Source organism: Pituophis catenifer, unplaced genomic scaffold (genome assembly GCF_029215685.1).
Source record: "Pituophis catenifer annectens isolate HBS135680 unplaced genomic scaffold, rPitCat1.0.hap2 SCAF_10, whole genome shotgun sequence".
Classification (NCBI taxonomy): domain Eukaryota; kingdom Metazoa; phylum Chordata; class Lepidosauria; order Squamata; family Colubridae; genus Pituophis; species Pituophis catenifer.
In genome coordinates this window covers 30,909,103-30,934,340 of record NW_027256890.1, presented here as the reverse complement: position 1 = coordinate 30,934,340, position 25,238 = coordinate 30,909,103, and the positions used below count along the sequence as shown (strand labels likewise).

The following is a 25,238-nucleotide window of genomic DNA, read 5'->3' as shown; positions in this document are numbered from 1 at the left end:
CTTAGATGAGGGAATAGAAGGGGAACTCACCAAATTTGCAGATGATACTAAGGTAGCAGGAATAGCTAACACTCTAGAAGATAGGCTCAAGCTCCAGATGGATCTTGACAGACTTGAAAACCGGGGCCTATTGAACAAAATGAAATTCAATGTAGAGAAGAGTAAGACCACACCTAGAGTCCTGCATCCAGTTTTGGTCACCACACTATAACAAAGATGTTGAGACTCTAGAAAAAGTGCAGAGGAGAGCAACCAGGATGATTAGGGGACTGGAGAACGACTACATGAACCGGGCATGGCTAGTCTAGTGAAGAGAAGGACCAGGGGAGATGAGAGTATCTTCCAATATTTGAGGGGCTGCCACAGAGAGGAAGGGGTCAAGCTATTTTCCAAAGCACCTGAAGGCCAGGAAAGGAATAATGGATGGAAGCTGAACAAGGAGACCTGGAACCTGGAACCTGAACCTGGAAATAAGGAGAAATTTTCTGACAGTGAGAACAATCAACTGATGGAACAGCTTGCCTTTGGAAGTTGTGGGAGCTTCATCACTTGAGACTTTCAAGAAAAAATTGGACTGCCATTTGTCAGAAATGGTATATAGGGTCTCCTGATTGAGAGGGGGGGGTGTTGGACTAGATGACGTATAACGTCCCTTCCAACTCTGTTAATCTGTTAATCTGTTCATATCTATTGGAATGGAATGATGGGCAACTGCTTGCTGGGACGTCAAGAAGCAAAAAAAAAAAAAAAAAAAAAAAGCAACATTCCTCAAGGTGCAATTTGTCTGAGTTTGAAAGTTTGAACTACTTCTCTGGAAGGAGAAGATGCAGCAATTGAAATACTAATATTATGGATTGAAACAATTAGAAGAGATTAAAAAACTATGTTATTATAAATGGTTTAATGAAAATTTGGGAAAATACAGGAACAGATTTAAGCCTGGATTGTCATAATTGGCTGCAACATTTTAAAGTTGTAGAGTAAGATTAATTGTTGGATGCTTCATAATTTGTATAGATTTCAAGATTTGGGCGTCAATAAAACCAGAATGAAATCTTATGAGAAGATGACTCAAGAATGGACTGAAACCCCTCACTGATTCCAGCATTCACGCACCAGCATGGCAGCACTTAATGAAATGCTTATTCAGGGGTCTTATTTTCATTATTATTAATTTGAATGTATTAGCCAGTGAGTCCAAGATAATAGAATAATCTTAATAGAATTCAGAATGTTTTAATACAAGAGTCTAAATATTAGAATTTAATTATAAATTATGGATAAAATTTTATTCTGAAGCTGAACAAGTTAAAGTTTGCGTGATTAAACAAATGCATAAAATGGATACTATTGATTTGATATACAACAATGAGAATCTCAATAGTAAAGTAATATTAACTTTACTTCAAATGGCATGCTTAAAATTTTGGTTTAAATATTTTTTCATTGAGATATTATTTGATTACGATAGTTAAAATGGCTCCCAATTTTTTAAAATGTATTGGAAACACGATAAAGAATTTTTCAGCTGAAAAAAGTCAACAGTTTTGGAAAGGAAGATATCTTAAGATGCAACACTTGTCTTGCACTCCATCTACTTTATTGCCAAATTCCGTAACATTTACTGAGTTAACTTTATTTACGTTGTCAATATGTGAAATACTGAAAACTTGCAAAAAACCAAACCAGCCCAATGTTTCCCCAAAGACTGGTGGGTGGCCTTGGGGAAGCCACGCGGGCGGGTGAAAGCGCTTTCATGGGGCCAGTAGAGTTGGACAACCACTTCTTGACTGTAACATTCAGAAAAACTCAGAGTAGGGTCTGTCTTGATTGCCTTATTATTCCCATCTGTTATTAGGTTGCTGCTGGTTGTTGCACACTCTCAGTTACACCTTCATTTACAACAGTTCATTTAGTGACCATTCAAACTTACAATAGCACTGAAAAATGTGACTTATGACCTTTTTTCACACTTACGAGCATTGCAGCATCCCCAGGGTCAGAGGACCAACATTCAGGTGCTTGGTTCCTATTTATGACGGTTGCAGTGTCCTGAAGTTACGTGATCCCCTTTTGCGACCTTCTGACAAGCAAAGTCAATGGGGAAGCCAGATTCACTTAACAACTGTGTTACTAACATAACAAATGCAATGATTCACTTAACAACCGTGCCAAGAAAAGTTGTAAAATGGGGCAAAACTCACTTAACAAATGTTTCACTTAGCAACATAAATGTTGGGCTCAATTGTGGTGGTAATTCTGATTTGCATTATGGAATTTATGTTGAAAAGAAAATAGGATGCTAAGGGGTGGTTGTGAAAGAAAACAGGCTTACTTTAAAAAGAACATTGGCTGCTGTTGGCCTTGGGATATTTTTTAGTGGATGATGGCACAACTCTAGGACCCATGTGGAAGACGGTGCTTCTGACCAGTGGTGGGTTTTGGCCGTTCACCCTGGTTTGGGTGAACCAGTAGTGGTGGCAGTGGGAGGCTCCGCCCACCCACCCGGACATCATCACGGATGCTCTGGGCAGGCGCAGAAGCGCTGTGCGTGCACGCTTACAGTTCCGAACCGGTGGCGAAGGTAAATGGGGCCCACTGTTGCTTCTGAGCTTGTGCACCTGAGTCATTGCAAACCATCTTCCAGGCAGACTCCAATCCTGGAAGGAGCTGCTCCTCCCGTAACAGACTCCTCCTTGCTTTCTTCCATGCAACACATGATTGTTTGGACTGATTGCTTTCTCGAAGGTTGGTGGTGAGGGTGATGAGGGTGGTGTGAGCATCCGCAGGCAGCCCTGTCAGGCATGGGTGGTTTTATCTGCCTCCTCCGTGCTCAGAGCTTCCACGACCTGGAAGCCATCATGATGTTCCTCAGGCACCTATGCGAGACCAAAAGGAGAGGGACTGGGAAAAGGGCCCCCCCATTTTCTCTGTCCTCCATGCTCTCAGGTAGCCTGCAAGCCTTCAAGTTCTTTGGATTCCAGTTTTTGGGGGAAAGGAAGGGCCCCAAAGGAAAGATTGCCGGAACCAGAACCAGGATGTCTTTGGCCCTCCAGAGGTTGAGCCGACCCTTCCACCTAACGTCTCAGCCTCAGCAGGGCCTGAGGTCTCCCACCCAGCCATTCTGCATGTCCACCATTTTTCCTTTCTCTAATAACTTGAATTGTGGGTCTGTGTTTGCACACAAATTGAGATTAAGAAAAGAATAGGTATAAGCAAAGCTTATTCATGTTCTGTTCCTGCAATGAGCTCAGACTATTTTTTTTTAAAATTTGATTTATATGCCGCCCTTCTCCGGAGACTCAGGGCAGCTTACAGTGCATTAAGCAATAGCCTTCATCCTTTTGTATATTTATACAAAGTCATCTTATTGCCCCCACAAATTTACCTACCTTAGAAAGGATGGAAAGCTGAGTCAACCTTGAGCCTGGCGAGATTCAATCTTACTTTAATTGCAGACAGCTGGTGTTAAATTACAGTGCTTCTGTCTGTTGAGCTAAACCAGGCTCCTATGAACAGAATCACAATTTTCCCAGTCTCATTCTAGTTTAGTCTAGCATGTTGTGTGAACCGAGCTCCTGTGTTTCATTCTGGGATAGCTGGTGCTGGCTAAGCTACTTGGATTGGGATTGGGAGGTGGGTTTGTCCCTTCCACTGAGGTCCCAGAGGAAAGGCAGGGTATAAAACTCAATCAATTGGCCCCCAGTCTCAGGGGAATCCGCGACATCTGATGCGGGTTAAACGGCAGCCGGCTTTTACCCCGAGGAAGCCTTCAAATACCTCCCAATAGATTTGATCCTCGAAGCAGAGAGCATCTGGGGGCATTGCAAGGCTTCGCATCTTCAGGATGGCCCCTGAAAAAAAGAAGGAGCAAGGGATCAGCACCGCAGTTGGAGGGGAGGGGGCTTTCCTGGAAGTCCCACTTCAAAATGGGATTGGCCCACCGATTTATGCCAGCAAGGGCCAACTGCAGACCCTGTCCGTCCAAGAACTTGGCTGGGGGGTCCAGAAGAAGAGCCTTTTCTTTTGTGGCTTCTGTCTTTTGGAACATCAGCCCACTCAAGGTGAGATGCACCCCACCCTCTCAGCCTCCCAAAATTGCCTTAAAACCTGCCTCTGATTTTGGCCCTCACGGGAGTGACCCATGACTAATGGACTCCCACCTCCATCCCATCCAGGTATTGCTTCCTACTTTACCCAATTTTTGTTAATGTTATGGGGTTTATGGTTTTTATACTCTTGTTTTTATGTTCGAAAGCTGCCCAGATGATAGTGAGATGGGTGGCATATACATTTCATGAATAAATAGAAATGTCAGGGCTGCTTCTCAAGCCCCTTGCAGAGCTTCAGGTCTGGGGCCCGCATCTCACTCCCTTCCGAGGTTGCACGAGACTCCCAAGCAGAAAAACTTCCCTGTGTGTGAAAAGAGGGGAAAGAGCTGCAGGATTGCTTGCCTCCCCCCACCACTCACCCACCAGGCTGCCACCGACCATGGCCATGCCCAGGGACACCAGCAGGCCCAGCAACTGGAAGAGGCTCTGTCTGATGGGGGTCCGCTGCCCAGAGGCCACAAGGGGGAAGACGTCAGCCATTCTACAGGAGCAAGACGATCCCAGTGAGCCAGCACAGCCTGGCAGATCCCAACCACCTGGGCAAAGCTTCTTTTGAGAAGAGAGCCAGAGAGGGAAGCAACTGTCCCTCTCAGTCCTAAACCTCTGCCTCCCCCCCCCACCAGTGGCACTCACCCCTCTCCATAGGCATCTGGGGTTGCCAGAGCAGCCACCAGAGCACCAAGGAGGGCACCGAGCAATCCGGGCAACCCATGCAGGTTGTGTATTCCGCAGGTATCCTGGATTTTCAGCCTGGCAGTCAGGATGGGCTGGGCAAGAGAGAGAAAGAAGTCCCTGCACTTTGGGCATGCTGAGAACTGGCCCTCCTTCTCGCCTGGCTGGCACCCTGCCCACCCTTCTGGACTCTGCTGCTGAATCGGCTCCTTTAGGAAGACAAGGGTCCTGCAGGAGACCCCAAGGGGCTGTAGGCAAAGCTCGACTTGGGCATTTGGCCTACCGTGAGGAACTTGAAGCCGAGGGTGGCCACCAGGCCAGCCACGCACCCAGCGATCAGGGCCCCAAATGGAGTCAGCGCCATCTCAGCCGAAGTGCCAACGATCACTCCGCCAGCTAGGGTGGCATTCTGGATGTGAACCTGGAGGTGGGGGGGAGGGGGCAGAGAGAAGAAAGTGACCCAGGAATTGGGGGCAGGAATTCCAATTTCATTTTGCATACATTTAACTTAAAATTAAATTCCATTCAATTAATGATCAAATACAGTATTTAAAAAAATAAAGTGGGAAAATAGGAGGCAGGATTACTACAAATTCCTGTCTGGAATTTTATACATATATATAAAGGTGGAATAAAATAATGATGATGCTCCCTGTAGTTAATGGCTCCTTGCCTCAACTGGGATTTGGAGGCAACATTTGGAGGGGCTCAGAAGCCCACCCTGGGCCTGCCACAAACCTGGCCTAGGATTTCTGCAGTGCCTCCATTGAGTGACCCGCAGAAAACATCAGTGAGTGTAATGGAAGAGCTCCCCCCTGCCAGCTTTTAAACCAGAGAAGCTGCTGCAGAATCTGACAAAGCGAGGCACCCAAATCCTGAAGTGAGGCTTCAGTGATTTTGTAGTCCTGCCTCCCAGCTTCTGGGGGTGCAAACCAGACCCTTCCTCCGGGAGCAGCAGACCCTCTCCGGAGCTGCCTGGGGACGAGAGCAGGGGCTGCCTCACCATGTCCAGCCGGCCTCCGCGGTTCACCAGGGTGGAGATAGCAAAGGCGGTGAGGGTGCTGGATGCCAGGGAGAAGTAGGTGTTCATCACTGTCCGTTGCTGGTCGTCCCCGTGGGCGGTCACCGCCGAGTTGAAGCTGGGCCAGAAGACCCACAGGAAGAGCGTGCCTGCCAGGGACACAGGGAGGCATGATTTCTGTGCCCCCCCACTTTCAAAAGGAACAAAGCAGCCCTTCCGCTTAAGTCTCCTCCGGTTTTCAAGAGAGGCTCACAGGGATGGGCAGGGATGGCCGTGGGCAACCATAAGGCCTCCCTCGGATTTTTGTTGGACAATTGCTAAAAATCAGCAATATTTTTTAATGGAGTCTACATAGACACTGTAACCTGACCCCCAAGCGAGGTTGAAAGATAATTCTAAGCAAAGCTAGAAAGCTCCAGCCGCTTCTACCAAACCCATAAAGAGACCCGCCTAGCCCCGCCCCCTTGGCCCCCTTGCTCCACCCTCCAGAGCCTCTCCAGATTCAGCTTCTCTCCTAAAGGCGCAAAGCCCAGCTGCCCCTTTGGGAGCCTCACCAATCATAGCAAAGAGGTCCGAGTGGTAGGCAGAGCCTTCCCGCTGCCGGCTCTTGTCCAGGTGGGGTCGGAAAAGAACGCGGGACACCATCAGCCCGAAGTAGGCCCCGAAAGTATGGATGGTCATAGAGCCCCCGGCGTCCTTCACCTGAGCCACATGGGGGAAACACTGCAGGAAGGCGGCTTCTACAGCGCTGGACCACCAGATAGGTGGCTAGCATAGTTTTCAGCACCAACAACTTTTTAAAGTCTTTTAAAATCCTCTACCTCTTTCAAGGCACCTCCCAGGATTGTAATCAATCTTTATTCCCACAATTCTCTATTCGGAGATATGTTAATTCATTTATTTATTTCAATTATTTATGGAGCTGTCCATATCACAGCAATAGCTCTCAGTGCAACCCATGATCCCCTGGTTAAAAAAAAAACACCTCAGAAACCAAAAGCCACATCCCACAGAGGCCACCAAACCTCTTGAGCCAAATGTCTGGGCAAATGAAAAGGTCCAGGCTAAGAGGGCCTATTGAAGGAGCATCAGGTATGAAGACTGGAGTCTGCCTGATGCTTGGAAGGAGGCCATCCTGGGCCCCAGGCACAGGGAAATAGGTCAGAAGACACAGGAGTACCAAGAGACCCCCTGCAGCTCCGGGCCACTCCCTTTCACTGGGTAACATGGGTGGGTGGGGGAGAGGGAGATGTTCTTTGGGGCTGAGGATCATTGTCACAAGTCAAGGACAGGAAGCCAAAGCTCTGCCAATTGTGAAGCTAGGAATGGGTTCATACAACACTCAAAAGGATGATATTGCAATCAGTGGGGGGGTGGTGGATATGGGAATCTGGAGTGTTGCACTTTATGTAACTAACTGTGATGGGATCTGGTGCTGAGTTGCAAGATGGAGGAGTAAAGAGTAACATCAGCCTTGAATCGTTCCTGTGGCGCAGAGTGGCCCTACCTAATTCTTTGTAGCATGTATCAGAGAATTACACAGAAAGTGCTTTAGTCCAGCAAGATTCTGTCTATTTATGTTAAAAAGCAGTAAAGAAACTGCTTTCAAAATTTCCTGCGTCATTCTTGGTTTCCCATGCCTGACATATTACATAACCTGGGTTCAGGGTCTAAATGGTTGTGTGAACCCAGCTTCTGTGTGACTTTGGATTACAATCTCTTGCCCTGTGCTCACCCCATCCCAAGGGGTGAGGGATAAGCCCCCCACAGGGAGCAATTCACCTGAAGGAGGCTGAGCAAGACATACTCGTTGATACCAAAGAGGGTGACTTCCAGCCCGGCCATCAGCAGCAACTGAACGGGGCTCGTCTTGCCCAGCAGCGCCCCAAAGGAAACGAGGATGGACCCGGCGCAGAAGTCCGCGTTGATCATGCTGGCAAGAAGACAGAAGTGGGGGGAGAGAAAGGGCTAGCAGGAGATTTCCCTTCTCCCCCATTCATCTCGGCTGTGTTTAAATAAGGATTTCCAAAGAGCCTGCGCTTAAAATGCTTGAAACCACCACCACCACCACCTACGGGGAGGTTGCAGGGTGGAGAGAGAGTGGCTCCCCCAGCCTGTCAGCTCAAAGTCTCCCTCCCTGCAGGAGAAAAGGCCACCTTCCTATGCAAAAGGTGACTCAAGGCTGCCCAGGCTAAGCTGGAGACGAAGGCAACAATAGGACAGGGTGAAGCCAGAGGTTGCCAGGGTGGGCGGTGCCGGCTTTGGGTCCTGTGGGGAGGAGCAGGACACGGCAGGAGAATCTGAGGCTGCAGGTTTGCCTTGCTCAGCACTGGGGAAGCACAGAGAGACTGACAGATGCACAGGATCCCTCCCCACATCCCTACTCCTGGCTGAAGCCCCTCACGCTCTTAAAGTCCAGTCGGGGGCAGCTCTGAGATCAAGATGGCAGGCAATGGGCAGGGCAAAAGGGCTTTGAATCCAACCTCTGAGTTACCATCTACTATCAACTGGAGCAGTGATGGCAAACCTTTTCGGCACCTAGTGCCCAAACTGGAATGTGTTTGTGTGCGAACGCTGGAAACCGATCAGCTGGGTTTGGGTTTCCGGCGTGTGCCAGCAGGTCTTGGGATTTCTGGCACTCCAGCGTGCACAAAAACCAGCTGGTCGGCACGCATGTGCATGCCGGAAACCAGAAGAGCAGCTGGCAGAGGTGCACGTGCCCACAGAGAGGGCTCTGTGTGCCATCTCTGGCACGCATGCTATAGGTTCGCCATCACGAAACTAGAGGTTTCAGGGAGTCCCTTCCTGAGCTGCTGACTGCCTCCACATCTCTTACTAAGCTTGCTTGATTTTGATGTTGGTTGCTAGTGCCACACCTTAATTGCATTGGTGTCTGCAAGGTGGTCAGAAAAAATCAGATGTGGAGCTTTGGTGGCACACTTGATTTTTTTTTTTAACCACACCCTGCAGTTACTCTGACCGCCAGTTTGTGTCTGGAGAGGGAGAGTTCTTCAAGTCAACAAGACTCGAAGGCTGAGTTGAGTGACCCAACTGCTGGAGATACGGAGGATCCCGGATCTGCGCTCCTTCCGCCGTGCTGTGAAGACCTTTTTATTCCATCAAGCGGGCTTGGCCTGATCTCTTCCCTTTTTAAATATGTAAATTTTAATCTGTTTTTAAATTATTGGGGTATTTTAATTTGTCTGGGCCAAAAAGTTTAATTTGATTTTATCGGGTTTTTAAATTTTGTGTATTTATGTATTTTATTGTTGGCTGTTCACCGCCCTGAGTCCTTCGGGAGTAGGGCGGTATACAAATCAAATAAATAAATAAATAAATAAATAAAAATAAATAAACTGCTGAGGGATGTGCCAGCCCTCACTCAGCTCCATCCTCCTGTCCTTCTGCTGCCTCTGCTTAAGCGAAAGCCACCTCTTTTGGGGGCTCAGGGATGCTCGCTTGCTCACCTTTCTATTCCCACATGGATTTTGCCATTGTGAAAGGCGTGAAAAAATCCCTGGATGAGGATGGACCACTGGAGGGCAAAGGCGGCGATCAGGAAATTGAAAGCCACCCCACCGAAGCTGTAGCGTTTCAGGAAGGTCATCAGGAAGCCAAAGCCAAGGAAAACCATGACGTGGACGTCTTGGAAGCCTGCAGGAGGGGAAGGGTCAGCAGGGGACGGAAAGAAAGGCTCCAGGGTCTCCATGCTGTGGGGCTGCCAGCACTGGCTGAGCCTGGTCCGACAAGTTAAACTTCTCCCTGACTTCCAGCTAATCACCTGCTCAACTTTACCTCTTCAGCCGGGCTCCAAGGTTGAAATGGACACGGTGGCAGCTGCATAATTGGGTTCAAAAAGTGACCTCATTAGATCGGGCTGATAAGAGTGAATGTGTGTATCAGCTGTACGGCAGAGCCTGTAAATGGCTCAGCAGGTGAGGAGGTGGTGCTGCAGCTGCTCTTGGCCGGCTGAGCACAGCCCCATCTCAGGGGTGCTGTTGCTGGAGTGGGGGTTAGTAGTTTTGGCCTATGAGATGGGACGGCTCCTCCTAGGTTGAACCCTAAACCCGGCTTACAAGCAATCAGATTTTAGAATTCCTAATACATTCAGGAATTAGCAATGGCTGAGGCCAAACTATCGATGGTCTGAAAGAAATGAGGTTTTGTTTAGGTAGAGCAGCGTTTCTCAACCTTGGGAACTTGAAGATGTGTGGACTTCAGCTCCCAGAATGCCGCAGGCAACATGGCTGGCTGGGGAATTCTGGAGCCGAAGTCCACAGATCTTGGTTGCCAAGATTAAGAAACCAGGGTGCCTCCTCACCACTTGCATCTCTGCTGCTCAGGGCCGGACTGCCTTGCAGGGGAAGAGCTGGGTGTCCTGGAGGACAATTAGGGGAGATGGCGGTGCAGAGGGCAGCAGCTGCGGATTGAAAAGAAAAGTGCTGATGGTTCCAAAAGGGACAAATGGCCAAGTGGCTCAAGTGTGTCCTCAACAAGAAATGGCCTGGGGCTCTTAAGGAATGGGAAGAAGGAAGTGGAGGAGGAGAATTCTGTTTCTGTCTCCCAAACTAGCTATCAAACAAATGTTTTGCTTAAACACCAGCTAATCAGCTCCTGGATCTTTTCCCCACAAGTTCTGCTGTGGGGGCTGGTTAAATCTGTGGAAGATGTCTTGCAGGTGCGGTGTGGGGAAGGGGCAGCCTCTCTCTGGCTCTTGCTGCCCACCAGGAGAAGCAAAACCTCCCACCAGACGGACGGATGGACAGCGGAAGCTGGACCCAACAGGGCTATTTGGCATACCTGAGCACCTGGAGCCCCAGGGACAGACCCAGACCCAGAGGGGAAAAGAGTGTCGTGTCCTTCTGGGAGGGGCTGGGTAGGACCAGCTGGATTCCCAGCTAGGAAGAACGGATCCAGCTGGACCCAAGACTGGCCTAGGCATGCCGGGCTGGGACCACAAGCTCTGGGACCCCTATGGCTGTCTGCCCACTTCTGCCGAAAAAGGCAAAGGTGGGTGTGTTGGGGGGGGTCAGCTTCTCAGCCACCCATTTTGTGAGTGTGCTCGTGACCTGATCAAATCATGGCTCTGTTGGCCTTTGGGAATCTTGTTGCTCGCTAATGCTGGAGATCCTAAGGCAGCTTCTCTGTCTCAGTCTTTCCTTCCTGCAGGGCCTTTACAAAAATGGTGCAACTGAATCAAGATTTAGCTGTTTTTAAAAAAGTGCATAAACACATCCATAAACTGTGGTTTGCTAGATAGTCAGTCTTGGGTACCTCCCCCAAAGTTAAGGCAGCATATGGGTGGAGACCACCAGGTGGGACTGGGAAGTTGTGATATTCGTCTGGAGGAAATCAAAGGCAAACAAGAAGCAAACAAGGACTTAATTAGGTTCTGCACTCAAAAATACCATTCAAAAAGCATCTTGAGGAAATGGTAACTTCCACAATTGCCTGGGGCAGGAGGATAATTGATCACAGATGCTGCTCTGGACTTACAGAGAATAAGAAGGGATCTTATCCAGAAACCAAACTGAAGCAAGAAGTCTGGAAAGTATTTGGGGGAGCATTTGGGGGAGGGTCCTGGCTCATCGTAGGCAGGAGGGGCGCCATGCCACAGATTTCGGAAAGAGGGGCGTTTTCCTGGTCCCTCGTTCCTCCCGTGCTCCCAGGGGCCTCTCTGGTTGGACCTGGCACCCTGGCAGGAGGGCATCTCTTGCGCGGGAGATACTCACTTGGGTAGCGTGGGTAGAATTCGTTGTCCAGAAGGCCTTTGTTGCGCAACTGCATCTCCTCGTGCCACAGCCGGGGGCTGGTGTGGCTGTCATACTGGATGAAAAAGGCGAACAGGAGGACCGTGGCCAGCTGCAGGAGGGCACAGAGCAGGGGCAGCTTCACTCTCAGGTTGGTGGGGTGGCCTGACATGGTGGGAGAGCCGTGCAGAGGAGAACCAGCTGGGAGTGCACCAGGAAGAGCAGCCACCGAGCGAGCGAATGCCCTGCTTTCCTGGGCACTCTTTGGAGGAGGAGTGGGGGGAGGCACCCTCCACGGCTGTTTGCTCACTGCTCACCCTGGCCGGGAGCCACCTGCTGTGAGGCGGGGCCGGTTGGGGAAGTGGCAGGAGCGTCCCAGCCAGGTGAGGGAAAGCTGGCTTTGGCACCGTCTGTCTGCAAAAAGGCGAAGGAAGCAGGTTGGGCTTGGCATCCCAGTCGTGCGATTGGGGGAGTCCCTCTTTGAACCCAAGTGGTCAGGACTTCATCTGCAGGAAGGTTGTCCCTGCACAAAGACACCTCCCCAATCTGGATTGTGCCAATTGCTCCCCATGGCTTCCCTCTCCTGGTGGCCCTGGGTGTTTTGTCAGGGAGGAGCAGGGCAGGAGGCTGCCAAGAGAAAAGACCTAGAGCCCTTTCCAAAATACAGCCCCAGCTTGTTCATGGAGGGAAAACAACCACAAAGGCTTCCCTTTGAGAGAAGAGGAGGGGGCTGGCCAAGGAGCCCTTCCTTTGTTGCCCCCCCCCACCGAACAGCCACCATGCATCAGTTTCTGACATTAGTGTGGTCCCTGGTCCCCACAATGGCCTCGGTTTTCACCCATGTTGCCAGGTGGGAAGGCTCCAATGAGGCTCTGCCAACCTCCAGCAGTGCCAGCCATGTCAGCCAGGGAGTCCCCCCATCCTCAGAGGGGGCAGCCAAGATTTGGGCTTTGACTGCAACATGTGGGGCTCCTTCACGCCTCTCCAGCAGCCTCTCCTGCTTTGCCGAGCAGGTCAGATCCTGTGGGTCTACACATGGCAGAGGGCCCTGGGGACATTGGTCCCCTTGGCTCCCTCACCACTGATCCCCAGACCTTTTCCTTGCTCCCATAGTGGGCAGATGCCGACTTTTGCCCTAGATTGGAAAGCAAAGGGCATCCAAGTAAAAGAAACGTGTTACTCAGTTAATCATTAAGTGTGCCTCTGGGGTCTGTTTATCTTTATTCCTCATCTGTGACAGGTTGTTTCAAGGTTCTGCAATCTCTCCTTGTGGTGGGCTCTGCTCCTGAGGGCCTTAGCACCCGTCCTGAGTTCCAGCCACTAGGCCCTGGGCAGAGCCTGGCGGGGCTAAGCGGTTCCCAATGGATTCACTGCATGGGAGAAGCCAAGGGAGGGGGCAGGAAGCCCCTCTTCACAGGTATCCTACTCATGTGACATGCCAGATAGTGAAGTGGGGGTGGGGAAGGAATCTGGCAGAGGAGGCCGAGGGATCTCTCTGCATTCCTAGAGTCCACGCCAGGGTCCACTTTGCAGGGGATTCCAAGGGCTCATTATTGATCCTACATCCATGTTGGCTTAAACCTACTGCCCTTCCTGCAAATTGAGGGAAGCTTTGCTCATCCTTTAAGCCTTGAAGTGGTTGTTGAATGTTTGCATAACCCCATCTTTGCCCCCCCCAAGTCAGCGGGTCTCCAGTGGCCCATCTCAGAGTTTTGAGCCAGAGTTTCTCAGGTCAAGAAGGTCCAATTTCATTGTGTTAGCTCTTCAGTCAAAGCAATTAATAAGCACAAAATACCAAGGTGGCGCAGCGGCTAAAGTGCTGTTAAAGTGCTGCCAGTTGCCTGCAATTACTGCAAGTTCAAATCTCACGAGACTCAAGGTTGACTCAGCCTTCCATCCTTTCGAGGTAGGTAATGTGAGGGCCCGGATTGTGGGGGCAATAAGCTGACTGTGTAAAAAGAATACCACTTGGGGGGGGGGGGCGAAAGCCCTACTAAACAGGTCTATACAAAAGTATGAAGGCTATTGCTTAACGCATTGTAAGACGCCCTGAGTCTCTGGAGAAGGGCGGCATATAAATCAAACCAATAAAGGTATCTTTTAAGAAACTGGTCCTATTTCAACAGGGATAAAAAACAGAATGAATCCCAACAACAGCAAAAAGACGAAGGTTCTCCAACTTGTTGATGCAGTCACCCCCTTCAATTTTCAGTAGGAATGATCTGTCTCCTCACCAGAGGGGGAAAAACTGAGGAGAAGTCACCTCCAAAGCAGGGGTGAAATGCTCCCGGTTCGGACCGGATCGCCTGATCCGGTAGTGATGGCAGCAGGTGGTTCAGAGAACCAGTAGCAAAAATCCCTGCACCCGCCCCCCACCATGCCCAGCTAAGCTGCACGATCATCAGAGGCTTTTTTTTTTTTAACTTTTAAAAGCATTTTTTCTACAACCTCTTCCAATGACAAAATGCTTTTAAAAGTTAAAAAAAAAGGCTCTGATGATCACGTGGCTCAGCTGGGATCATCAGAGGCTTTTCAAAGCATTTTTTTCTGCAATCTCTTGGCCAAAGAGGTGGTAAAAAAATGCTTTGAAAAGTCTCTGAGGATCTCAGCTGAGTTCCCTGATTGGCATAGAGGCATTTTTTAAAAAGCCTCTCTGACGATCCCAGCTGAATTCCTGATCCGCAGAGAGGCTTTTCAAAGCATTAGAAAAAATGCTTTGAAAAGTTAAAAAAAAAAAAAACTTGGCCACGCCCACCCAGTTACATTACCCCCCCACCAAGCCACGCCCACAGAACCGGTAGTAACTGATTTTACATTTCACCCCTGTTCCAAAGTCCAGGAATCTTCTTTTCTCAATGGAGGAAAGGCTGACAAAACCGCTTCCAAATAAAGTATTTGCAGAGTCCCAAAGGCATGAAAAGAAAATGTTTGTTTTGCTTCTCAAATGTGGCACACAGGTTTCTTTCCTTCCCATTTAACTTCCCAACTCTTTTTAAATATCGCTGAGATTGAAACCATTAAAAACTCCTTAGTTGGAATAGTCTAAAGCTCCCTGGCCCCATTTCTGCTGACGCCACATATTTGAGGCCAGAGAGTTGTATGGAACTAAGAAAGGTGACAGACACATGTAGAAATGTGGGAGAAAATTCCATCTGTGTTTACTATGATTACAATTATGCACATCAAATTCTATTTAGAAAGAGTCTGCAAAGTTTAAATTCTTCCTTACTTTCCTCAGATTCAACGTTTTCAATACACCTGAGCTGAGAAAGAAGCTTAGCCTGGAACCCAGATGGGCTTCGTTTCTACATCTGGACAAGCCAGTTTCTCCAGGCAGAAGAGGAAAAATGGGAGGCTTTAACTTAGTGGAAACACCTGTAGCAGTTTAACAACTGCTTCTCATTAAGTGGACCATCTTTGCCAAACGCTGTTTAAGAATTTAGGCAGAGGACATCCAAGCAAGATATTGTGAAAAGAAACCTCCGCTCTCTGGACCGGCCTTATTAAGCTCCTCTTGAAAAAAGACGAGATTCAAAGGAAGTCCTTCCAGGGCCTTTGCAGGAAGTGGGCATAAGGACAGGGTCTTCTTTCTGCCAGCCCTGCCTTTGCTGGCTGTGACATCTTGCCAAGAGTGTGACTGTCCCACAATCCCCACGATGGGGAAGGCCTGGCTTCTTTGGACCCCCTCGTGCTTCTTTCAATGCTCCTAATCTCCGAGGCTCTCACCAGGGCTTCCAACCTGGGCAAGATCCAGTGGGAAGGGAGCGAGCAAAGAGCTGGCGAATAGGTTGACACAAGTGTCCTCGGAAAGTCCTTTTAGCCAGGTATTCCCCTGGGCAAACCTGGGCCAAAGTGAGCAGGAAAGAGAGGCGGTTTCTGATCTATCGTGTGGCAGTCACTATGGAGACCATGAGGCTGCCTTTTGCAGAGCAGGAACCCATCAGATGCACAGCAGCAGATGATGGACTCTCACACAAGCAACAGTTTGTTCACACTGGAGAGAACAAAACGTCCCAGGCCTTGGTGCATTGTCACATGCAGCCAGGACTATGCAACAATGGCCCGATTCTCCTAGCTCCACATAGAGGGGGTGGCATGGAGAGTGGCATCCTTCCTCCCTTGTCCCCTTTTCAAGGGACCCTAACCCAGTATACACACTTGCTATTCCTCATGGCTTTTTCTTATCTGGAACAGTGAAGGTAGCCATGGTCTTTAGGTCCAGAATTTTGCTACATTTCCTGCTGGAGTCTGGCCACAGAGGATGCAGCCTGGTCTAAAGGGGCATTCAGAGCCTTGAGTTGGAGCCTTGAGTCTTTCTTCTGCTGGCCACTGTCACCCCTTCAACAGACAAGGAACCAAAGAATGAATTCTATCACTACCTATATTGGATGATTAAAATACAGTAACTGAATCTTGCAAGCCTGAAAGCTTCTCTCCCTCACTTGCTTTTACCTCCCAGGAACCGTGTGTGTGTGTGTGTGTGTGTGTGTGTGTGTGTGTGTGTATTCCCCCATCTCCAAACTGCCCCTGTATTTCGGCTAGGACTGCCTGGTTGTGTGCATCAGCCAGATGTTACCCAGCAGCATCTTCTCGGCCACCACTAGAAACCAAATTCTGGATTAAGATAGATTTTGGCTAGAGTCAGATTAGATGGTCTCCTACTGTTATCTGGCCAAAGAGGATCAGGAGGAGGGAAGGAGGAAGTTCCCTCCACAGAAAAGCAACCTATTGCTGAGTTCCAGATGCTGAGCCTCTCCTGCCTCTCAGCTCCTCTTGACAATCATACAGAAGTATTTTCCATTCAGTGAATGTTAAATGGGGATTTATCTGTATTTATGTTTGTGGAAGAACAGCATTTTAAAAAATTGTATAGAAAAAAATGAAAAGATTGCTATGGAACAGAGCTTAAAATATACGCAAAGTTGCAGGTGTGTCTAGTTTAATGAAAAGAAGGACTAGGGGAGACATGATAGCCGTGTTCCAATATCTCAGGAGTTGCCACAAAGAAGAGGGAGTCAAGCTATTCTCCAAAGCACCTGAGGGCAGGACAAGAAGCAATGGGTGGAAATTAATCAAGGAGAGAAGCAATTTAGAACTAAGGAGAAATTTCCTGACACTGAGAACAATTCATCTGTGGAACAACAACTTGCCTCCAGAAGTTGTGGATGCTCCAACGCTGGAAGTTTTTAAGAAGATGTTGGATAAACATTTATCTGAAGTGGTGTAGGGTTTCCTGCCTAAGCAGGGGGTTGGACTAGAAGACCTCCAAGGTCCCTTCCAACTCTGTTATTCTATTTTATTCTAGGTATATTATAGAAGCTTTCTTGAGATCTGAGAAACAAATGTTCTTGACTTTGCTTTCTCACTCACAGATTGCAACTCCTGGCAATTGGCTACCTAAACAGGAAGATTTTTAAAAGAGCAGAAGTCCTGGCTGCACCAAGAGATGAGTTGGATCCACATTAGAGGAACCTTCCACTGAATTCCAGGGGTTCAAATCACCCTTGGAGTCATGCATCATTTTGAGCACCACACTTTAAAAAGGAGCAGGGATAAGCTGGCATGAGGAGACCCCCCCCCCAGGAGCACAAAAATAATGGAAAGCAAGCCTTGGAAGGGGGCTTCAAGGGGGTGATGGTGTGCTTGGTTTGCAAAAGGGAAGACAGAGAGGAGAGAAACCTCTAAAGGGATTTTGAATGGGCGAGCAGGAGAAGGGCCAAAAGGCAGGTTTTAAACTCCCATCCAAATGATGGACACGAGCCGGCCTGGGCAATGGAGGGGTGCCAGATTCTGCGACATCAGGTGCCTGAATGTTGAGGCTCAAGGAAAACAACTTATGTAGTTGGGAGCAGAAAGTGGCTGAAGCTGGTGCATTATGGGAAACTCTCTGGGGCTTTCAGTATCCCTGCACTGGTCCTTGGTCTTGTAGACCCCCAACCCAGCACCAGAAGGGTGTTGATCGTTTGTCTGAATTATTCTTCCATAAAGGCAGGCTTGTTTGCTGGGTGTTGCCCTGTTTGCCAGGCCAAACAATGGGGAGCTGTTTCCTCTCCTTTGTTTTCGTGTATTCTTGGAGCACAGCCGTGGTGCTGGGGGTGCAAGTGACAACACAGAGAGAGATGCAGAGGGTGGCAAGGAGAGCAAGAGCAGAAGGATGCGATTTCCCAGAAGGATGAGAGGACCCTGCTCTTCTCGGGGTCTGAGCTCCAGTTGGTCCTGATGTGGCCCGTAGTCCTTCCTCAGAGGCACCGGCAGATCTCTCTTCCTGCATGAAGATTTGGGCAGATTCAGAAGAATGATGGGTGGGCCACTTTAAAGTGACCGGTTCCTGTTTTGGCTGGGGATTTGTAGATGAACTGCACCAGGTACAGTTCTTATTGATTTGTTTATTAAATTTTTATGCTACCCACCTCACTATCCGAAAAGGTTCTGGTTGGCTGACAAAGGCATAAAAGCATAAATATAAAACATTAAAATTAACAGCCTTAAATAAAGACTAGAAACCAAGCGCTCGTCCTCTCAGGTCTTATCGAAGACCTGACCTGTTGCTCAGAAAATCATTTGTAAAAATAATTTGAGTTAGTACAGTGAAGCAAAAGTGTCCAGAATTTATTTGGCATATTTTTGTTTTCAAAGGAAGATGACGGAAGTGGAGATGAGGACAAACAGGATCAACCTGAGAAGGGTTCAGCAAATATTTGGGAGTGGGGAGAGGTGAATTCTGCCTTGAGGCCTCAGCTCTCATTTCACCCTCATCTTCAGTCTCCTCCCATGAGCATCCCAAAAGCTCTGCTGGTCCTCTGCGGGGGAAGAAGGACGCTGACCAAACTAGAATGGAGTGGCAGCGTGAAATGAAAACTGTCTGGCAGAGATTCAAACACAGGGCTGTCCATCGTCTCCACCTTTTGCTGGCATTCTGGCAAGAAACAGGTGGCTGGGCAATGACTGACCAAGCGTAGTTCTTCTTGATTTTCATTCTTCAAAGGCCCAGAACCTACTCAGAAGCTCCACTTTTAGGGCAGATGAAGATCGTTCTCAGTCAATGAGGAAATAATCTTCTCTGTTGGTTGACCAAAGAGGTTATTTTAGGTACATTTCTTTCATAGGGCAGAGAGTATGAGTGACGGTGGACTTCAGACAAATGGCTGCCCAGTCTCTTCTTAAAAACCTCCAGTATTGGAGCGCCCACGATTTCTGAGGGCAACTTCTGTTCCACTGGTTAATTGTCCTCACTGTTAGGAAGTTTTTCCTTAGTTCCAGGTTGATTCTCTCTCTGGTTAGTTTCCATCCATTTCTGGTGCTTTGGAGAATAGGTGGACACCCACCCACCCTGTCTTCTTTGTGGCAGCCCCTCAAGTACTGCTGAATACTGCTATCATGTCACCCCTAGTTCTCCTTCAAAGAAAAGAAGGCGACTAGCCAGACCCAAATCCTGCAGCCGTTCTTCCTATGTATTTGTCTCCAGGCCTTTAATCATCTTAGTTGCTCTTCTCTGAACTTTTTCCAAAGTCTCAACCTCTTTTTTGTAGTCTGGTGACCAAAACTGGGTGCAGGACTCCAGGTGTGGCCTTATCAGGGTTTTATAAAGCGGTAGTAACACTTCATGTGACCTTGATTCTTTGCCTCTGTTTATACAACACAGGATTGTATTCGTTTTTTTGGCGGCTGCTGCACACGGCTGGATAAGGGAGCCCCACTAAGATTATTCTCTGTATGGAACAAAACAGGCGCTCCAGTCTCCATTTCCCCCGGAGTCGGCAGCAGCAACCCTGCCTGTTCAGGGCAAGGCCAAAGGTGCAAGACCCGTCTGGTGGCAGCAAGAATTTGCTGGGTCTTGGAGTTGGGCTCTGCCGGCCCTAACAGAAGCATGCCTCAGGGGGTCTCCAGAAGGCATCCAGCAAAGGGAGCCCCATCTTTCCAGGGGGTTGTTCCTCGTGCTGGTTTTCTGTGTGTGGGAAATGGGGGAGGGCGAAGGGTGTCTGATTTGCAGACTCCCCCCCTTTGAGTCTCTGGCACTGGGAGGCCTCTCCTGCTTGGAGGGTTCAGGAAGGCCGTCCTTCTCCCAGTCAGTCTGGGGTGGCTGAGACAGTTCAGCCCTTTCCTGCTGGGTTTTGGTGAGGTGTTGCTTCAGTGGCCCCTGGGCTGACAGGGCACCTCTCCTTTTGCAGGCACACCAGGCACCAGCTGCTGCTCAAGGCATGCCTCTGTTGCTGCTCCTGGTTTCCCTGTGTCTGTCTTCTGCTCCCGGAGTCTCTGCCATCTACCAGAGGCCGAGTGGGACTCAGCCAGGTATGCCATGAATGCCTCCTTGACCAACGCCCTTGGCAGCACCCTGGCTGTTGTTGATGCCCTCCTGGCCCATCCCTGCTTGCAATGTTGCTGGGGCCCAACCTTTCCTGAAGCCTCTCATTCCCCTTCTTGTTCCCAGCTTGTCCTGGTGCAAAGACCGTCTCCTCAGGGTCGCCCAATGGTTTGTTGCAGATGCAAACATTGGTGCCCTCTTCGCTCTCAGGGCAAACTTAATTCGATGGATGAATTTGCAAGCAAAGAGAGTCTGCACCTTATGGCCGTAATGAGCAGCCGTTTTTTCCTCCCGCAGCAACTCCTGCCCCCTTGCAATACTTGCTGGAGCCCGCAAACAAGATAGTGCAGGCCCGGCGGGGAGCCTCGGTCACCCTGCCATGCATCCTGTGGGTCGTGCCCCAAAACTACAAGATCAGATGGAGCAAGGTGGAGCCAACGGAGTACCTGGAAGTTGCCATCTTGATAAGCAATGGGGTCCATCACAAAACCTATGGCCCGCTGGGCAGCCGGGCTCACCTGAAACGCAGCCACCGGTATGATGCATCGCTGACCATCTCCAACCTGACCTTGGACGACGAGGGCCGCTATCGCTGCCAGCTTGTCAATGGCCTAGAGGACGAAAGCGTCTCTCTTGTCTTGCAGCTAGAAGGTAGGAAGGCAGAGAGTCCCCCACCCACCCCACCTCATCAGCCCAGGAAGGGAGATGGAAGGAGTCTCGCACCTTTCGGCAGAGGCCACAGTAGGAGGAGGGAGACTGTTGTGCCACGTCTCCCATCCCTTGAGCAGGGCGACCGTCTGTGACACAGCCTTCTCTGCCTCCTCTGAAAGATGAGACTGTTGAAAGGGGGATCGTCACCCTGCTTTGTGGGAGGGAAGAGGGTTTCTAGGCCCTATGGCTGTGGGTGCAAACCAGACAAGCCGCAGACCATTACCTGGGGCACCTGCAAGCAGCCGCTGCAGGTAACAGTGGCCCTGGCCTTTTGCGGTGAGGATGGACCGTGTCTTTGCGTGGGCTGCCCATCCTCTGTCCACTGCCCCCTGCCGTCCCCTCAACTTCTTGCCCTTTTGCTCCAGGGGTCGTCTTCCCCTACCAAACCAGCCAGGGGCGCTATCAGTTCAACTACTTTGAGGCCAAGAAGGCTTGCCAAGAACAAGATGCCCGGCTGGCCACCTACCAGCAGCTTTACCAAGGTAACCAGTTTGGGATGTGGGCAGGAAATGGTGGGAGACTCAGAAGGTTCTTTTATTCTACTTTTATTCCCACTCACAGCGAAAATCTGTTTATGTGGAACACCATCTTGATGGCACATAATCAGTCAATCGCTCCCCCTCCCCAAAAGCCCTTCCAAGGCAAAGCTCAAAGGTCATGCAACTTGAACATTTGTTTTCTCACTGAGTTGTCATCTGGAAGGTGATAAGGCAGTAAAAAATAATTGACCAAGTTTCCAAACCAAAGATAAGTGTGCTTGCAATCTTCCCATCATAATTCATAATTTCATAATTCAGTGAATTATTACCATAGCAAATAAGAGTTGTAAGGATCCTTGGAGATCATGTAGTCCAGCCTCCTGCCCACTACCGAAAAATACCACTACAGCTCCCCCAGTAGATGGGCATCCAGCCTCTCAAACATGGAAGCAACGGAGGAGTTCACCACTTCCTGAGGCCCTGGGTGAGCAGGTCTTCCTATGAGGAGATGCCTCCTGATGCCCAGTCTCTTTCCTGTCCATGGATCCTGCCCCGTGTTCTATCCTTGAGCTGTTGAAGGCTGTTGGTATGGAGAAGCTATGTGGACTCTCTGTGGGCTTCTCTTCTCCATACCAAACGCCACCCAACTGGAGCCCAAGCTCTGGTCATCAAGATCACTCATGCAATTAACGTCCCCCCAGGCATTTCAGTTATTTTGGTTTCCATCCTCCTTTCTATGCTCTGCAATTCTCAGGAATGAAGGGCAGCTCTGGGGGTTTTGCCTTGGTTGAACTTCAAGGATTCAGTCCAGCCTCCTTTCAGCTCTCTCCTCTCCTCTCCTCTCCTCTCCTCTCCTCTCCTCTCCTCTCCTCTCCTCTCCTCTCCCCTCCCCCTCCCCTCTCCTCTCTTCAGTACATCAACACTGTGGCCTCGTGCTCATGGTCAACTACTGTCCTGGAAGGAGGGAGGGAAGGGAGGAGGAGGAAGGGATGGACCTGGATGGACAGGCTTGAGAAAAGGTCAAATCAGCAGAACAGATTCGGGCAGAACGGGCAGAAGAGAAAGAATGCTTATATATGCTTCTTAACAAATTAACAGTGTAGGAGATCTTTGCACCAACTCCTTGTTTATTTCTCCAGAGAGCAGGGTGGGAGGTTGTGCTTGTTTACCCCAGGACTGGCAAATAAAATTGGGAGAGTTTATATAATCCCTCCACACCCTTTCAATTTCTTGCTAACCTTCCTGTCTCTCTGTGGCTCCTGTATCTCTAATGGCAAATTAAAAGCAAATCCATGGTGGCCATCGCCACCCAAATGTCTGTCCGAAGCATCCCAGGGCAGAAGCCAAGGTCTCCCCCTCTCTGCTCCTCTCCTAGCGTGGACAGAAGGACTGGACTGGTGCAATGCCGGTTGGGTCATGGAGGGGAGTGTGCACTACCCCATCCGCAACTCCCGCAAGCCCTGCGGAGGCCTTCTTCTTCGGCCCGGAGTACGAACCTATGGCCCCAAGGACAAGCTGAGAGATCGCTTTGATGCCTTCTGCTTCACTTCAAGCGTGCAAGGTAGGTGGAGACCGGCCGAGGGACCCCACCAGTAAGGCCCGTTGCTGAGGCCCAGATTGGGTGCAGCTTCTTTTCCCACATTCTGGAAGCGACCCAGTAGAAACCAGTTTCTCGGACCTCTCCTTGGAAGGATAGCTGTGGTATGGATGGGTCAAGCCTATTTGGCAACTTCTAGACTTGCAACTGGTGCAGCTCATGAAGCAGAGATGCCAATGGGCAGAGTGAGGCAGGCCCACACCACTTCATTCTGAACGGGACAAAATTTCCAGGTGGTCCTCAAGGGAAGCCCTATTGTAGAGCATGTTTCAGTAGTCAAACCGCAAGATGACCAAGGTGTAATTGTCCAAAAGGCTGCCTGATGTACCAGATGAAGCTGTGCAAAGGCTTCCTGTAGGGCTGCCACCTGCTCTTGGAGTGGCAGCGGTGACTCCAGGAAGACCTCCAGCTTCTGGCCCCTCATGAATGGGGAAGGGCTGCCCTACCTGAGGGTAGAGATGGTGCATCGCCCCAGATCAGATTGCTAAAAATTATCCCACCCCGAATGAAGGTTCATTCGGGGTGGGATAATTTTTAGCAATCTGATCTGGGGCGATGCACCATCTCTACCCTCAGGTAGGGCAGCCCTTCCCCATTCATGAGGGGCCAGAAGCTGGAGGTCTTCCTGGAGTCACCGCTGCCACTCCAAGAGCCCTTCCTTCTTGCCTGTCCCCCATCCTCTTGTCTTCCCTCGTCTTGCTATGTGGAAAGGTTTCATCGAATGTGCAAAGCTTCAGCTCACAGCAGCTGGGTTTGGTATCTGGGCCTTGTAGCTTCATCACCCCACTTTTTTTGTGGGAACACACCCTATTACTGCTAATCTCACTCCATTCTGATTTGGAGTCTTCCCAACTCTGGCTCTCGTGTAGTCACCCTCTCTTTTGCCTCCCCCCACCTCTCGCCCAGGCCGTGTCTATTTCATCAGGGGCCACTTTAACTTCAAAGAGGGCACGCAGGCCTGCCGCAACGACGGAGCTACCGTGGCCAAGGTTGGGCAGCTCTATGCGGCCTGGAGATTCTCCCAGCTAGACCGTTGCAATGGAGGCTGGCTGGAAGACGGTAGCGTGCGCTTCCCCATCACTGCTCCCCGCCTGCATTGCGGGGGGCTTCCAGACCCGGGTGTCCGCAGCTTCGGCTTCCCCAGCAAGCTCCGGAAGAAGTATGGCATCTACTGTTTCTCTGTGAAGTAGCAGGGGCAAAAGCCCCAGGCAGAGGCGGCCATGGCTGAAGGCAACGACCCAACCCAAGGAGGCCAACAGATGCCATTCTTCTCTGGTCAAAATTCATCTGATGGGGACTTTCCTCCATCCCTTCCTGGAGTCAGAGTTGGTCTTGATGGTCCAGGCTATGGTGGCTTTGACCAAACACCTGTCAGGCTGAGTACATAGTACGGGAATGGCTTTGTAAAGACCTCTGTCCCCCCTGATACCCTGGGAAATTACTGCAGTAATTGAGGTCTTAGTAGTAAAATTCTTCCCCCCTTTGCTTTTGTTCCACACTGCAATCCTTTAATATAAGAAATGCTGCCTGGACATTGCCAAGAAAAAAAGGACAAGGCAAAGGTACAGAGCAACGTGTATACTTCAATGCCCTTAACAAACTAGGTTACCAGCTCCAGTTTCTCCATTGAAATAGGGAACTTCTTGGTTTCACTGACATAATTTAATTAAAAAAGTTATAATAGAAATATTTTAATGTGTTATTTTGTCCTCTGCATTACACTTTTTATGGACATTCTGTTTGCAAATGTGATAAAGGATACAACATGGGGAAATAAGTTGTCTATGATGCAACAAGATATAAACAATCATTAAAAATAATCCACAAGATATATAGCCCGAGGGCTATAGTTTGGTAACTGGCCAAAATATTCAGAAACCCAGCATTCAGTGGATTGCAGAGGGCGAAGAGGGAATCCCCCGAACTCAGTGGCCATGAATGAATCCGGTGGTCTTGAGCCAGTCCCCAGTCCCTGCTTGGTGGGTGGAAGGCATCCCAGGGACAGAGGTATCCCAGGGCATCCCAGAGTCCCATCAGATGGGCAGCCGGAGAAGCAGGATGCTCCCCATCACTCACTCTCTTTGAGGGGTGAAGGGCAAGGCTCTTGGGGAGAGTTGTGTGTTCAAATAGTTAGCTATAAGATGAGAAGGGCAGCCCCCAAGTGGGGTGGGAGAAAGAAGGACACCCTTTAAAAAATATGTTTAAAGAACCATTTAGTTATTAGATTATCTTTATATGTACACATATAATATGTAAAAAAATGAATAAGAGCAAAAGGCACCAAATTCTCCTCCCTCTGTACTAGATCATGAATCTTAAAAGCCTCTTTTAGTTTGCCCTCTGGCTTTTTTTTGGAGGGGGGAGTGGGCTAATAGCAGGAGAATGAGGAAGAGGAGAGCAAAGCACCCCCTGACATACATGTCCCCCTTTCTCATGTTCTCAGTAGAAAGAGGCTTGCCCCTCCCTTCCTGCTGCCCAAGGAAGCCCTCCCCTATCTTGGACTTGGAGAACCTCTCAGTCCCCATGGCAATGAGTGTCTGCACTCGGGAGCCCCTTCCCCCAATGCCTCTGGCCCACCCTGCTCTGGCACCCAG

The 25,238-nt window shown here is 49.6% G+C and overlaps 2 protein-coding genes across 4 annotated transcripts; one reads left to right on the top strand and one right to left on the bottom strand.

Moving 5' to 3' along the window:
• Positions 1 to 1,537: 1,537 nt before the first annotated feature.
• On the bottom strand, positions 1,538 to 11,817 carry RHBG (Rh family B glycoprotein). Of its 2 annotated transcripts, none has more exons than XM_070950939.1 (10): positions 11,538 to 11,817; positions 9,273 to 9,459; positions 7,588 to 7,738; positions 6,360 to 6,507; positions 5,788 to 5,954; positions 5,068 to 5,205; positions 4,746 to 4,879; positions 4,472 to 4,593; positions 3,781 to 3,854; positions 1,538 to 2,879 (listed from the first exon to the last, which is right to left on the bottom strand). In XM_070950939.1, exons 1-10 carry the CDS (start codon positions 11,725 to 11,727, stop codon positions 2,799 to 2,801), a joined length of 1,392 nt encoding a protein of 463 aa, XP_070807040.1. In that variant the 5' UTR covers positions 11,728 to 11,817; the 3' UTR covers positions 1,538 to 2,798. The 2 variants fall into 2 exon arrangements, 1 of the variants encoding a protein (XP_070807040.1); XR_011600819.1 differs by having other exon boundaries at positions 2,791 to 2,879; positions 4,476 to 4,593.
• A 5,904-nt stretch (positions 11,818 to 17,721) lies between these two features.
• HAPLN2 (hyaluronan and proteoglycan link protein 2) lies at positions 17,722 to 24,288 on the top strand. 2 transcript variants are annotated; one of them, XM_070951538.1, is made up of 6 exons: positions 17,722 to 17,920; positions 19,724 to 19,844; positions 20,155 to 20,508; positions 20,934 to 21,050; positions 22,423 to 22,608; positions 23,551 to 24,288. In XM_070951538.1, exons 2-6 carry the CDS (start codon positions 19,754 to 19,756, stop codon positions 23,832 to 23,834), a joined length of 1,032 nt encoding a protein of 343 aa, XP_070807639.1. In that variant the 5' UTR covers positions 17,722 to 17,920; positions 19,724 to 19,753; the 3' UTR covers positions 23,835 to 24,288. The 2 variants fall into 2 exon arrangements, with proteins under 2 accessions (XP_070807639.1, XP_070807640.1); XM_070951539.1 differs by lacking the exon at positions 17,722 to 17,920 and adding an exon at positions 19,343 to 19,349.
• The last annotated feature ends 950 nt before the right edge of the window (positions 24,289 to 25,238 follow it).